The 15,629-nt window shown below is 28.6% G+C and overlaps 1 protein-coding gene across 1 annotated transcript in view; it reads left to right on the forward strand.

Moving 5' to 3' along the window:
* The first annotated feature begins 874 nt into the window (after nt 1-874).
* LOC111628370 overlaps nt 875-15,629 on the forward strand; it is an 83,292-nt gene continuing 68,537 nt past the window's right edge. The window contains exon 1 of the mRNA XM_023372144.1: nt 875-1,121. Coding sequence (XP_023227912.1) covers nt 1,016-1,121 — 106 coding nt within the window. The 5' untranslated portion in view covers nt 875-1,015. The remainder of the gene's footprint in view (nt 1,122-15,629) is intronic.

Consider the following 15,629-nt stretch of genomic DNA (forward strand, 5'->3'; position numbering starts at 1 on the left):
CAATTTGTTGACATTTTTCGAACAGAATCGCTTTAAACAATGTCCAACAATAAGTTTAATCACAATATACCATCAGAACTCAATATTTAACGTTGAAAAAATAAAACAAAATAAAATTTTATTAAATTAAAAATCCCAAAAAATTAATTAAAATATAAAAAAAAACTAAATAAAATTCAAAAGAAGCAAAAAGTCTGTTCCTCCACACAAAGTTTACAGACTTTTATTACTAATTTTTAAGTATAAAAATATTTTTAGTCAATAAATAGCTAGTAAAATTTAATTACAATTAAATTAAATCTCGAAACTAATTATAGAAAATATAATTAAAGTAATTTCCCCAACTTCAAAAAAAAAAAAAAAAAAACCCCCTTCACCATTTGGAATCGATTAAACTTAATGAAACATTAGAGATGTGCTTAAAATATTTAAAATTTTTAAATCTAATAATGCGAAATTTAAGAATATTTTTAGTTTTTTCTAATGTCCTTTATTAAGTTAAGCCATTAAAGTGGAAAGAATTTCAAAAAAATTTCTTACAAGACACGAAAACGTTGGAGCTTAGTATTTATCAAAAATCTTCATTGTTAATCGATGTAGGGAGTTTTTTCTTAGTAAACGTGACGTAGGGGGTCGTCCGTTTCCGGAAGTGGAAAGTTTCGGTCGGAAGTGACGTCACCGGTCCAGATCTCCGTCCATTGGCCGTGGCGTCACGCTCCCCTCGCGCTCTCCAATGGAACGTTCGAGATTGATAGAGCGATGGTAGTTGTAGAAACGTGTTTTTTTTTTGAAAGATCATCATCGATATAAAGTTGGAAAGTTCTTGACGTCACGAATCTTCCTTATTTTACTTTATTTTTTATTTTATTTGATTATCTTGTTGCGCTATGAGGTCAGAACTTTGGTTAGGAGCATGCGCGTATCCGTTGGGTATATCTGAAGATGACGTGTGGTTCTTTGGCAGGGAAACAGATACCAAAATTTTACATCGTGAAGGAAGGTTGTCACGAATATCATGGCTCCGTCACATTCCAGATTGGCATTCCGAAATTTGACCTCTTCCTGGTCCAGACAGAAATTAAGAGCTCATAACGAACTCAACTGGAGAATGGTCAGGACAGGTAAGTTTGTTTACCTTTATCCTGTTTACTCGTTCCCCGATTTACTTTGATCCCGTTTACGATACCATCAACTGGTTTATCTATCTATAATTTACCGTCGTCGTGTGTTCGTGTGTATATATACACACACACACACCCACTTGTATCCTATCTACCTATCCCTAGTTTACCTTAGTTTAATACAGGTAATGATACAGGTAATAATACAATTAATTGTATGTAGATTATCTGTATAATTGTCACCTGTTCCTAAATTACTTATGTAGTGTCTGCCTGCTCCTACATTACCTGTATAGTGCTGCCTATTCCTAGATTACCTGTACAGTGTCTGCCTGCCCCTACATCACCTGTATCATTCTTTCTGCCCCTACATTACCTGTATTATTGTGTCTGCCTATTCAAGTTTGTATACTGTTAACTTCTTCCTAACTTACCTGTATCAAACCCATTTATGACTCGCATTGTATCTATCTGATTCTATTGAGTTTATACGATCCTGATCACCCTTGTTTAATTCTCCTGGTTTACATGTATTTTATTTACCTGTTCCTGATTTATCGATATCTGATTGGAAACAAATTAGGAAAATGATCGCTTTGTAGAACTTACTTTTTAATTAAATTATTATTATTAATATTTAAACAAATTCTGGGAGCCAAATTATCACAAATGGTCTTCTAACAGAGGCATTTCCTCAAAACAACCTTATTTTCACCAAATATATCTTTGACTATTTGAAATATAGATATCAATCAATCGTCATTTTATTAATTGTTACAGGCAGACATACAGACAAACTCTCTCCCGTTAACAAACGATGCTTTACGCGCAACATTCATAAATTTTCTAATAAATTATCCAAATAAAATCCCATAAAAATACATACAAATCTTTAAATTACTTCAAAAATTTCCCCGAAATATTCACTAAGTTGTAATCTGATATGTGATTGGTTAATAAATTATGCCAATTAGAAGTGAATTTACTAAAATGTAAGCTGAAATATGATTGGCTAATAAATTAAACACCCGGAAAATAGGACTTATCGCAGTTAATTTTAGCGGAATTATTCAATTTTATTCACTCCAATTGTCACTGTACGATTCGAATTTTTCATGTATTATCCTGGTGTGACGTTAAATAATTATTTTCGTTAGTACAACAGGTGGCACGAGCGAATTTATTAAGAAGATAAATCACTATAAATGAAGTTTTGCCACCCTCTAATGATATAATACATACAGTAGACTGCATTATCGGGTGTTTTCCAGGTGTTTTATTAAACTTTCTATCTTATTTTACTTGTATCGAACGTCTTTATAAGGAAACTTACTTCGATTTCTGATTGATCTGTTAGAAAATTTATACTTTCGATCGATCATATCTCATCGATCAGTGCGTTAAAATACATTTCTCTCTCTCGTATCGATCTCCTCCGTCTATATGATATTTAGCTAATTGATATGGAAAAGGTGAGGGGGGTTTAGAATAAATCGAAGGTTTCTCGGATATATAATTGTCTTTTTGGGATGGAAAGAAATTTATCCTTAATTTTAGGGGTGATTTAGGGACGATTTGGGGATTAACACAATAGTTTCTAATTATTTTGTAAAATAAGTAACTCTTCCGCATCGTCTTTCGACGCCATCTTGAATGATGCAGACTCCAATCACGTGTTCGAAACGATTTAAAAAAATTGTTTTACGTCATAAACACGTTTTAATATATTATTTATACATGTAATTTATATTACGTGTGCGTATTTAAATAAATGGATTTAATTTATTATTTATAATTATTTATTTAAGAAAATATATAATTATCATCACAGAATGGATTTCTATACGCGTTACGTGACGCTTCACGTCGCCTCACGCAAGCGAACTTTTCCTCCTTTTTTTTTTTGTTGTAAATATCGACAATACGTAAAACGAGTATACTTTAAATTGTTTAAAACATTATATATTTGTCGAAAATAATATAAATATATACGTTTACGTGCTTAATTCGCGCGCCAAGCAGCGAAGCGACACGACGCACCTCGTTCCGTATCGGCGCGTACGGAACCTAACTTATTAATCCCTATTTTTAAAATACTTTTTAACCTTATAAAGATAGATTTATCTTATAAAATGGAGAATATATTATCCAAATTTTGAGTTTTTAAAGAAAACTATAGTTTACGAGGCCCAGAAAAGGCATAAAAGGGACCATAAATTCTTCATCCTTCTCTAAAACTCCATCGTTTCTATGCTAAGTATCTAACAATTTTGGCGTTTTATACACGTTTACGCGAATTTTTTCATACCTTAGACTTTCTTTTAGGTAGGAAAATAAGTAAAATCTCCATCTTCATCTCTCCTTAAGCGTGACAGATTTGATTAAGAGCCACAACGTGATTAATTCAGCTAATGTAATCCTATAAATACAGTCATTTGCACTTTTAATTATTTAATTATTAATTAAGTACATCTTTAAAATGAATGAATGATTTCACACCTGGAATATTCCAGAACTTTTCTAGAATTTTACATGTATATTAATCCATTAAATGAAAGATTTATCCGTGTTATAAATATGCTTTTTTTTTTTTTATCTCAAGATTCCGCTCTCGAATGTGTAAATGCTGGTAATTACGGGTTCGATTTCCCTTTGCGCGTGCTTAAACATTTAAATTAAGGGTTCAAACGTGTAAAAAACGGCGAAAAGTCCGCAAAAATTGCACGTTTTTGAGTGAAACTCGGCGTAAAAACGTTGAAATTTTACACGATTTTATCCAAAAAATCTCTTTTTTTTTATCTGAAAATTCCGTCCTTAAACGTGTAAATTCTGATTATTACTCAGTTGGCGTTTGTTTAGACACGATTAAACGTTTAATTTAACCTGTTAAACGTGTACAATCTGCGAAAATTAAGTGAAACTCGAAGGTAAATTGAATCATTTTTCCAATATTAATTAAACGAACAAGTTTTCTAGATTTATCTAACATTTGTAAGATAATTTCTGGTGATATTTCATCGTTAAACACACAAAAAAATTACATTTTACCGTACCAAGTCGCTAATGTGTGTCTATATATAGGTTACGTGCTATTTAATGATAGAAACTCGAGACATGTCTATAATTTATACAAAATTTAGATATATAATGAAAAAACAATAATAACAAGGAAAGCAATCAGTAAATACAAACGAAGTTTTATATTTATTGCATGTTTTTATTTTTTCTTAAGTATGTATATTTGCTGTTAAACTAACGATTAATTTTATTTTAAGATATGATAGTAATAATGGGTTAGGATTAGAATAGAATTTTTTTTATAAATAAAAAGCTTATATCGAGATTTATTTATATTTTGTGTATAAAATCTCTGTGCATTTGGGTTTTTGTTTTATTTAACATCTCTCAATACATTTTTATCAACATCTCTGGAAGCATTGTAGAAACATTACTAGATCCTTTTCATCTAGCTTCTCCGGAAGCATCCCTAGATCATTTTATCCAGCATCCTAGAAATACTACTATATCTTTTTCATCCGGCGTCTCCGAAAGCAATCCTAGATTCTCTTCATCCAGCTTCTCCGGAAGCATCCCTAGATCCTCTTCATCCAGCTTCTCTAGAAGCATCCCTAGATCCTCTTCATCCAGCTTCTCTAGAAGCATCCCTAGATCCTCTTCATCCAGCTTCTCTAGAAGCATCCCTAGATCCTCTTCATCCAGCTTCTCTAGAAGCATCCCTAGATCCTCTTCATCCAGCTTCTCTAGAAGCATCCCTAGATCCTCTTCATCCAGCTTCTCTAGAAGCATCCCTAGATCCTCTTCATCCAGCTTCTCTAGAAGCATCCCTAGATCCTCTTCATCCAGCTTCTCTAGAAGCATCCCTAGATCCTCTTCATCCAGCTTCTCTAGAAGCATCCCTAGATCCTCTTCATCCAGCTTCTCTAGAAGCATCCCTAGATCCTCTTCATCCAGCTTCTCTAGAAGCATCCCTAGATCCTCTTCATCCAGCTTCTCTAGAAGCATCCCTAGATCCTCTTCATCCAGCTTCTCTAGAAGCATCCCTAGATCCTCTTCATCCAGCTTCTCTAGAAGCATCCCTAGATCCTCTTCATCCAGCTTCTCTAGAAGCATCCCTAGATCCTCTTCATCCAGCTTCTCTAGAAGCATCCCTAGATCCTCTTCATCCAGCTTCTCTAGAAGCATCCCTAGATCCTCTTCATCCAGCTTCTCTAGAAGCATCCCTAGATCCTCTTCATCCAGCTTCTCTAGAAGCATCCCTAGATCCTCTTCATCCAGCTTCTCTAGAAGCATCCCTAGATCCTCTTCATCCAGCTTCTCTAGAAGCATCCCTAGATCCTCTTCATTCAGCTTCTCCGGAAGCATCTTTAGATCATTTTATCCAGCATCCTAGAAACACTATTAGACCTTTTCATCCAGCATCTCCGGAAGCACTTCCAAAACATTATACTTACTTCTCTTGTCACCAGATCATTTTTCTCCAATATCATCAGCATCCTTTAAAGTTCTGTATACATACAAACTAACGAACCAGACGCATTTCCTTCTCTATAAATATCTTTCTTTCCACCACAAACTGTAATTTAGAAGGGCTAAAATCACAGTAAAACATATAATTTCATCCAGTTGGAGTTGTAAGAACTCTGTTGGAGAAGTAACAGAAAAGAACATTCCTAGAGTGTGTATGATCAACTGTTGCTAGCTTAAGATGTAATGTCCTGTACAATAAATAACTCGTATCGATTTTTACTCATGCATCTAACACTCATAACATGGATATTATTTTATATTTTTCTACTTAGATGATTGCGACTTATCTCATTTAAATCGATATCTTCGTCTTGTTCAAAATAATAATATTTTATAGGATGTCGTTAGTCGACAATCCTCTTAACGATTCACATTTTCTTCATTTTTTTTAATGGTGGTTCTTGTAAAACAATTACTTTAATAACAATATTTTTTGGAGATACTTTAACGTATTTTTCTTTAAAAATTCTCCCTTCTCGAGATTTTTATTAGAATTTTCAAGTGCAGCTGCGTGTAATGACCATTAATCTATAATGGTGTTTATATATAAACATGTAAAAAATTTTAAACCTGTTTTTAGAAAATTAAGGTTTATAAATTCTAAAAAAAAAATACGAAAAATTTATGAATTTTATATATTTTAAGTCATAATTCTCTCATTTAAATTGCTTAATTCTGTAATGTTTTAAGCATATTTAATGGGAATAGAAAAGATAAAAAACGCTTAAAATTTAACACCAATTATCAATTTTAATAAATTATAAAATATTTTTAGACGAGACAAGCAAGTATCTATTGTGAAAATATCAAAGAAATTCTAAGAAAACGACGAGTTGCGTAACTTTTCCAGCAAAAATATTTAAAATTGTGGTGGCGCCATCTGTTATGAGATTTTATCTTTAAAACGTTTTACATTATTAATTACTGTAAAATAGCAAAATGATAAAAAACGCTTAAAATTTAACACCAATTATCAATTTTAATAAATTATAAAATATTTTTAGACGAGACAAGCAAGTATCTATTGTGAAAATATCAAAGAAATTCTAAGAAAACGACGAGTTGCGTAACTTTTCCAGCAAAAATATTTAAAATTGTGGTGGCGCCATCTGTTATGAGATTTTATCTTTAAAACGTTTTACATTATTAATTACTGTAAAATAGCAAAATGCTTAATTTTGAAGGTAGAGACGAGTTTTATAAGAAATTGTAAATGCTAATAACGAGTAAAATCTCCATTAATTAAGCCCGACCACACTCGAGATACGACATTTGATCTCCCTCTATCTCCACACCCCCTCGACCTTTAAGCACCAAAATTTAATAGCATCAATGCCCTTAATACTCAAACCTCCCTGCAAAATTTCAGACATTTTCGACAAAGGGCACAGGAGTTACTAAACTTCGAAGTGGGTGAACAAAACCGTGCTCCTCCCATACACTAACATCCATACCCCACAATTTTTGGATTTCTGGACGTTTCGAGGTGTCTTGAGTAAAAAAAAATGTAAGAATCTTGGGGTCATTTTTGACCCATTGCCATACATTCCCTCTTATATATAACACCAGGGAAAATCATACGATTTTTGATGATAAAGAACGTTTTTAAAGCTATCTATTATACGAATTATACAGTAAATATGCTGTAAAAATCGTTTTTATTTTACATATACATACGTGGATATAAATATATATCGTATTTACCTCGTATATCCATAATATATAAGCACATCTATGCAGTATACATCAAAGAAGCTTGGTAATGGCGAAATTTTCGTGCATACTCATAAGGAAATTACATATATTTATTTAAAAACCGAATAATTACATTATTTAAAATGTAAAAATGAATATTTCGGTAAAAATATAATCGATTTATTTATAATTTATTACGAAAATCGTAAAGAAACAAGCGATCGATACGTGTGATAATCTCTTCTAGTGATAACCATCCTCCCACTTACATCATCTCTAGAATTTAAATATAAATTTTATATTTTTATATTTATTTTTAAGTAAAAACATCATTTTGTATATTCTAAGTCTGGATATTCGATATTTTTTCTCAATTTTATTGTTTTTTTTTTAAAGAAATTACAAATTCTCAACGCGCTGTCATGTCACATTCACTTACAAAAATCCTGTCATAATATATTTACAATGTATTTTTGAGAAAAATACAGAATTTCATGTGAAATTTCCTTATCTTTTTCCTACATTTAAGAGCTTGAAGTATGTAAAACTATAAATTTTATAACTAAAAGTCCCATATAAAAGGCTACAAAATTAGTATAAATTAAGGAAATCCTACTTTTTTTTTCTTTTTAATTTATCAGCTTTATTATTTATGAGCCAAACTTTTATTTACTTATAATTCCTATCCTTCAAGGATGATTAATGATACAGGAATAGGCTGTAGACTGGAGAGAATGCAATTAAACACCGTTCTTAGATGATAAGTGGATGATAGGAAGGAAACGAAATTTAGAAAAATTACAAATGTACACGTTAAAAAAATCGACTTTTTAGTTAATAAACTAAAATATCCATTGTTTAAATTGCTATTTTCTCCATTTAAACTTTGTTCTGATCCTATTTTTTCTTTGTTTTTTTTTTCTGGAGATTAATAGGACTTATCTGTGATTGTATCTCTAGTGACATCTCCAGACAACAAGCTTAATACTTTGGAAACGTCTTAAGTTTTCTCTTGTAACTCAAAATTTTATCTAAATTTATAACTATATATTCTATAAAATTTACAATCTAACCGTTAGAAAATTATTATTAAAATACAATTAATTTACGGTCATGTTTTGCGCGTAAAAAAAAAAAAAAAAAAAAAAAAAAAAAAAAAAAAAAAAAAAAAAAAAAAAAAAAAAAAAAAAAAAAAAAAAAAAAAAAAAAAAAAAAAAAAAAAAAAAAAAAAAAAAAAAAAAAAAAAAAAAAAAAAAAAAAAAAAAAAAAAAAAAAAAAAAAAAAAAAAAAAAAAAAAAAAAAAAAAAAAAAAAAAAAAAAAAAAAAAAAAAAAAAAAAAAAAAAAAAAAAAAAAAAAAAAAAAAAAAAAAAAAAAAAAAAAAAAAAAAAAAAAAAAAAAAAAAAAAAAAAAAAAAAAAAAAAAAAAAAAAAAAAAAAAAAAAAAAAAAAAAAAAAAAAAAAAAAAAAAAAAAAAAAAAAAAAAAAAAAAAAAAAAAAAAAAAAAAAAAAAAAAAAAAAAAAAAAAAAAAAAAAAAAAAAAAAAAAAAAAAAAAAAAAAAAAAAAAAAAAAAAAAAAAAAAAAAAAAAAAAAAAAAAAAAAAAAAAAAAAAAAAAAAAAAAAAAAAAAAAAAAAAAAAAAAAAAAAAAAAAAAAAAAAAAAAAAAAAAAAAAAAAAAAAAAAAAAAAAAAAAAAAAAAAAAAAAAAAAAAAAAAAAAAAAAAAAAAAAAAAAAAAAAAAAAAAAAAAAAAAAAAAAAAAAAAAAAAAAAAAAAAAAAAAAAAAAAAAAAAAAAAAAAAAAAAAAAAAANATTATAAAATTTATATTTTAATTTTAATTGTATACAATTTTCTTCTAGAATAATTATACAAAAATCTAGTTACACAAAAATATAAAGGCATGTTTGCGAATTTATATTAAAAATCTAAATTGTAGATAATTCTAGAATTAATTTTTAATTTTTTTTCTAAATACTGTATATATAATTAATTTTTAATGTGTTAGATTCACTTTATATTCTGTATTAAATCTGTTATTAATGGACATAGTTCTACAGAAAATGCTTACAATGATGTAAGAAATCAAAAAGGTATTCTATACTTCTAGTAATTCTATAATAGTTTTATAGAATGATGTAGGAAAACTTTAAACTGTTATAGAATTACTTATAGTCGTGTATGACTGATAATAATAATATATAATTATCAGTCGTACACTACTATTATAAACTATTATATTATAGAATTACTAGAAGTCTAAGATAATTTTTTGATTTTCTAAATCATTGTAAGCATTTTCTGTAAAACTATTTAATTAAGTAATTGTTTTCGAATGATGTAAAATTTTAAGGAACTTTGTGCAAAAATTAAACTGTTCTAGAATATTTTAAGAATCCAGAAAAAGTATTTCCATTGATATTACAAACGAATATAAACAAAAATTAACTGTAGTTAGGTATAAAAATAGAATAAAAATGCTAGAGTACTTTTCAAAAAAATAAACTGTTCTAGAATTATGTATAATTAATCATACATCCTAGAGAAGATTTTCTGGAATTATGTAAAAAATTGTTTTGAAATGATCTAGAATTTATTAAACAAAAATTTAAACTGTTATAAATTCTAGAACGAAAATTTTTGTTCTAGAATTATTTTAAAATATTTTAGATATTTTTTAAAAAAAACCTAGAAAAACTGTTTCTAGAAAGATCACACACGAATATAGATAAAAATTAGCCACAGTTATGTATATAATTGGAATAAAAATTCTAGAATTATCTAGAAAAAAAAATTGGTTCGTTTGCCCGCACTAAAAGTAGTTGGCGAAATGAAATTTTCACGATTTTATAATTAAGTAGAAGGGAAATTGAGTCGATTGAATTAAATTAATTAATTGATATATTCTTTTCTATTTTTTGTATTATTTTTTCTAGAAAATTTAAAAGATTTTGACCGCTATTTCACGCCGTATTCATGTCAGTTTTCGAGCAGGTAATACGAGATTTATCCGACAGTTGGGAATCACATTCTCGAATTAAAAAGATATTTATGAGGTTGTTTCCTCCGCGCCATATATAATAATACATTATTATATAAAAACCAATGATTCATAACTTTAAAAAAAATCTAAAAGTATAATAATAATAATAATAATCTATTCTAGAGCTTAAAAGATCCTTTACAAACGTAGTTTTCGCGTAACGAGGAACTGTCAACGTTGCTAATTTTTTCTTACAACCCCCAGGCAAAAATCTATTGTGGCTACTTAAATATTATGCATAGATGTACCGTATACGGTATACAGGAAGCGAGTAAATTTAGAATCTACTCTAACAAGATTACAGATGCGAAATGATGAATAAGTCATGATTCGATGCTAGTTGATAAAATTTGTAACACGAGCCTCGAATATCTCCGGTTACATGCCACATTCTACAATGCTTTTAACTATAATTTATACAGGAAATTTATATTTTTTAAGCGATTAATTATGTGTTTATTGTGTTCTACAATCGAGAGGTTGGACCGTATTTACGTAATTTAAATAAAAATTCCGGTATTTATGTAGAGAGATCATGCGACGCGTTAAGGAGAATATCGGAATAAAATATGAATTTATCAAGTTTTATCAGCTTCTACATGTAATTTATATGTATATATGTATGTATAAATATATATATATATTCTAGTTAACTTTACGAAGTTTACTTTCTCGGCTGTGTTATACAGTATATAACAATGGGAAAGTATTGCCATCGTTCAAAAAATTAACCCGCTCCCAAAATGTTTACATTTTTGGACTTGAGGACCTTCAAACGTCGAGAAATGCAAAAACAAAATTGGGGGGTGATTTCTGTATGTATGGATGTTTGTGTGTGTGGGGGTGGGCACGATTTTGTTCACCCTGTTTAAAGCTTTATAACTCCTGTTTCTTTTGTCAAAAATTTCTGAAATTTTGCAGGGAGATTTGTTTATTAGGGAGCTCAATGATATTAAATTTTGGTGATTAAAGGTCGAGAGGGTGGGGAGATAAAGAAGGTCGTGTGTATCTCCAGGAGGGTCGGACTTAATGACGATTTTACTCGTTATTAGCATTTACAATTTTTTATAAAACCCATCCCTAGCCTCGAAATTAAGCTTTTTCCCATTTTAAAATAGTTAAAAATATTAAAAGATTTTAAAATAAAATATGATACTAGATGGCGCCACCAAAATTTTTAAATGTTGCCGGGAAAGTTGAGCAACTCGTTGCTGACTTAGTTTACGTACGTATTAATGTTAATGTGTATTGTGGAGGCCCGATTTTATTCACCCACTTAACTCCTGTTCCTTTTGTCGAAAATTTCTGAAATTTTACAGGGAGGTTTGTGTATTAGGGGCATCGATGCTATTAAATTATGATTGTTAAAGTTCGAAGGAGTGGGGAGAGACAGCGGGTCACGTGTCATATCTCGAGTGGGTCGGATTTATAAAAAATTCTAAATGCTAATAACGATTAAAATCTTCGCTAAAACTCATGTCTACTCTCAAAATTAAGTTTTATGCCGTTTTATAATATATAATAATATAAAACCTCAACAGATGGCGCCATATAGAATTCTAACATTTTTGCCGGAAAAGTTACACAATTCGTTGCTAGATTTTTTGAAAATATACATCAACGTAATAATAAATGATAACTTTTCATAGTCGACAATCATAAAAACGAATTGCTCTGACATACAACACATTTAATGTAAGAAAACATGGATATAAAGTCACAGTCGATAAATCTAAGAGGAAAGACAGCTGTTTTGTTCGGACACGTACTGTACGTATACTGTACTGTACATAAAAATAACATCAGTTGGGAGCTTTAAAAGGTCCTCGTGGTACATTCCTTATTATTAATTTTTTAGCTAAATATTTAAGGTGTAAAACACGTGATAAATATGTTGTTTGATGTAATAATAATATACAAATCAAAGCTTTTTGAATTTAGTTTAATATGTGCATGGTGTGCGTGATAGGAAGATACGTGTTCTTTCGTGATGACAGAATACGTGAATTATACAATAATCTTAACTAACGTAATCACTATATAAGTGTTTTAAAAATAGAATTTAATTAACTTTGTTCCATCTACGAATTTTCTTATAGAAAGTGAAATTATCCTCATTTCTCTCTCTCCCCATAGAAAATAAACTATTCTTATTTACTTTCTTTACACAAAAGAACTGTGACCTTTCCTTTTTTCCCTATACTTTCGTTGTAAAGGGAAAGTGTGGGCTCTTTTGTTCTAAAGGGAAACTATAGGGAAAAACGGGGAAAGTATAAGGGGAAACCTATATTTTCCCTACACAAAAGAACCCTATTCGTTCCCTTCTTTCCCTAAACTTTCTCTTTACAAAAGACACTCCCTTATTCACCCTCCCTACAGGAAAAAAGCTAACTTTACTCTCCCTACTGTAGATTACCCTTATTTTACATTCTTATCCCTACTTCACTAACTTAACATTCATGTAGCCTGCAAATATATTTCATTCTTCTCTACAGATTTTACACGACTAAATTATTTATACCGTATATAAAAAAAGCTTATTTTGATAAATATATTTTTGCTATATATTTAAAATATTACTTCATATAAATGCATAACATTTGAATAATATAATAACCCGTGTTGTTCTGTTATAAATTATAAATCAAGTGGAAAATTTAAATTAAAAATAAAATAAAAGGAATGGAAATGGTGTGGAGTTATTTATTGTTAACTCGATGTAACTAGCGAATAAATGTCATAAAAATAGAGTAAGAATTATATAAATTTTGTATGTTTAGCTCGTATAACCTTAGTAATATATATATATATATATATATAAACGTTGATAAAGAGAAAAATGTTTACCAAGAGAATAAAGAATCAACAAAACGAATTACTTAATTGAGTTGGTTAAAGAAAAAATTCTCTTGAGAATTCTCAACGAAAATCGAAGTATTATGCGATTTTATATATAACTAAAACTTTGATTAGTTAGATAATTATGTTTATTGATTGTTTGTAAAGGTTAATGATCAACACGTACAGAAATTTTTATGTATTTCACACGAAAAAAAACATAGATATAGACTTGAAAAATTGAATGATTGAAACGAATTACACTACAAGATTGTTACTCGTTACCACTTGGACAAGTGAAGAACAGATATTTGGGTTGAAGCCAGAATCTTGACACATTGCAGATCATTATATCTCCTCTCTTATCCAATAGAATGTAAAAGTATCATTTGATTTCACAGTAGAAAATTTCACACTCCACCTGATCGAATTTATCATATTTACGTGACTGTGGTACGAAGTTGAAGACAAGTTCGATAAATTAAAATTTGTGTGTGTATATATATATATATATTATTTTTAATATATTAGAATTTATACAATTCTTTTTAAGGAATTGTATAAATTCTATGATATAATAAGATAAAGAATGAAGAAAAATTCTATATATAAATCGCTTAATAAATTTTTGAAAGCTATCTTTGATTGACATAATTTAATTATCTATGTTTAGTAACAAGAGATTTGATTTATAATTTATTCATGTTTGACATTTTAGAAAATTTTTGTTTGTTTATAGCATAAATGTATTATACATCGTGATCAAATTATTTAATTGTTTATATATATAGTTCTTGAAATTTTGTATCGAATAAATGCTTAAAACTATATAGGCCTACATAATTTAGAAACCGAAAAATTATATTTTTAAAGTTATTATTATTATTATTAAAGTGGTTATTTTTAAAACAAAATAACCATTCTTTAAGAATACAATAAGAAATGATCTTTATATGTTTTATGAATGTATCGTACATTTTAAAAATATATGTTATTTTACTCTACCCGCGGAAGCGAACCCATTCCCAATTTACTCTCGCAGAAACGAGCCCATTCCCAATTTCTCCTCCTGCATGGAAGCAAAGCCATTCCCAATTTGCTCTCNTAAAGAGAAAAATGTTTACCAAGAGAATAAAGAATCAACAAAACGAATTACTTAATTGAGTTGGTTAAAGAAAAAATTCTCTTGAGAATTCTCAACGAAAATCGAAGTATTATGCGATTTTATATATAACTAAAACTTTGATTAGTTAGATAATTATGTTTATTGATTGTTTGTAAAGGTTAATGATCAACACGTACAGAAATTTTTATGTATTTCACACGAAAAAAAACATAGATATAGACTTGAAAAATTGAATGATTGAAACGAATTACACTACAAGATTGTTACTCGTTACCACTTGGACAAGTGAAGAACAGATATTTGGGTTGAAGCCAGAATCTTGACACATTGCAGATCATTATATCTCCTCTCTTATCCAATAGAATGTAAAAGTATCATTTGATTTCACAGTAGAAAATTTCACACTCCACCTGATCGAATTTATCATATTTACGTGACTGTGGTACGAAGTTGAAGACAAGTTCGATAAATTAAAATTTGTGTGTGTATATATATATATATATTATTTTTAATATATTAGAATTTATACAATTCTTTTTAAGGAATTGTATAAATTCTATGATATAATAAGATAAAGAATGAAGAAAAATTCTATATATAAATCGCTTAATAAATTTTTGAAAGCTATCTTTGATTGACATAATTTAATTATCTATGTTTAGTAACAAGAGATTTGATTTATAATTTATTCATGTTTGACATTTTAGAAAATTTTTGTTTGTTTATAGCATAAATGTATTATACATCGTGATCAAATTATTTAATTGTTTATATATATAGTTCTTGAAATTTTGTATCGAATAAATGCTTAAAACTATATAGGCCTACATAATTTAGAAACCGAAAAATTATATTTTTAAAGTTATTATTATTATTATTAAAGTGGTTATTTTTAAAACAAAATAACCATTCTTTAAGAATACAATAAGAAATGATCTTTATATGTTTTATGAATGTATCGTACATTTTAAAAATATATGTTATTTTACTCTACCCGCGGAAGCGAACCCATTCCCAATTTACTCTCGCAGAAACGAGCCCATTCCCAATTTCTCCTCCTGCATGGAAGCAAAGCCATTCCCAATTTGCTCTCCACACAGAAGCGAGCCCATTCCCAATTCCTCCTCCTGCACGGAAGCAAATCCATTCCCAATTTGCTCACCCACAGAAGCAAACCTGTTCACAATTTACTCTCTCCCTACGGAAGCAAACCTATTTCCAATTTGCTTCCGCAGAAATGAGCATAGTACTCAGGGGAATGTTT

Source organism: Centruroides sculpturatus, unplaced genomic scaffold, assembly GCF_000671375.1.
Source record: "Centruroides sculpturatus isolate CEXI.00-Female unplaced genomic scaffold, Cexi_2.0 scaffold574, whole genome shotgun sequence".
In the NCBI taxonomy this organism is placed as follows: Eukaryota; Metazoa; Arthropoda; class Arachnida; order Scorpiones; family Buthidae; genus Centruroides; species Centruroides sculpturatus.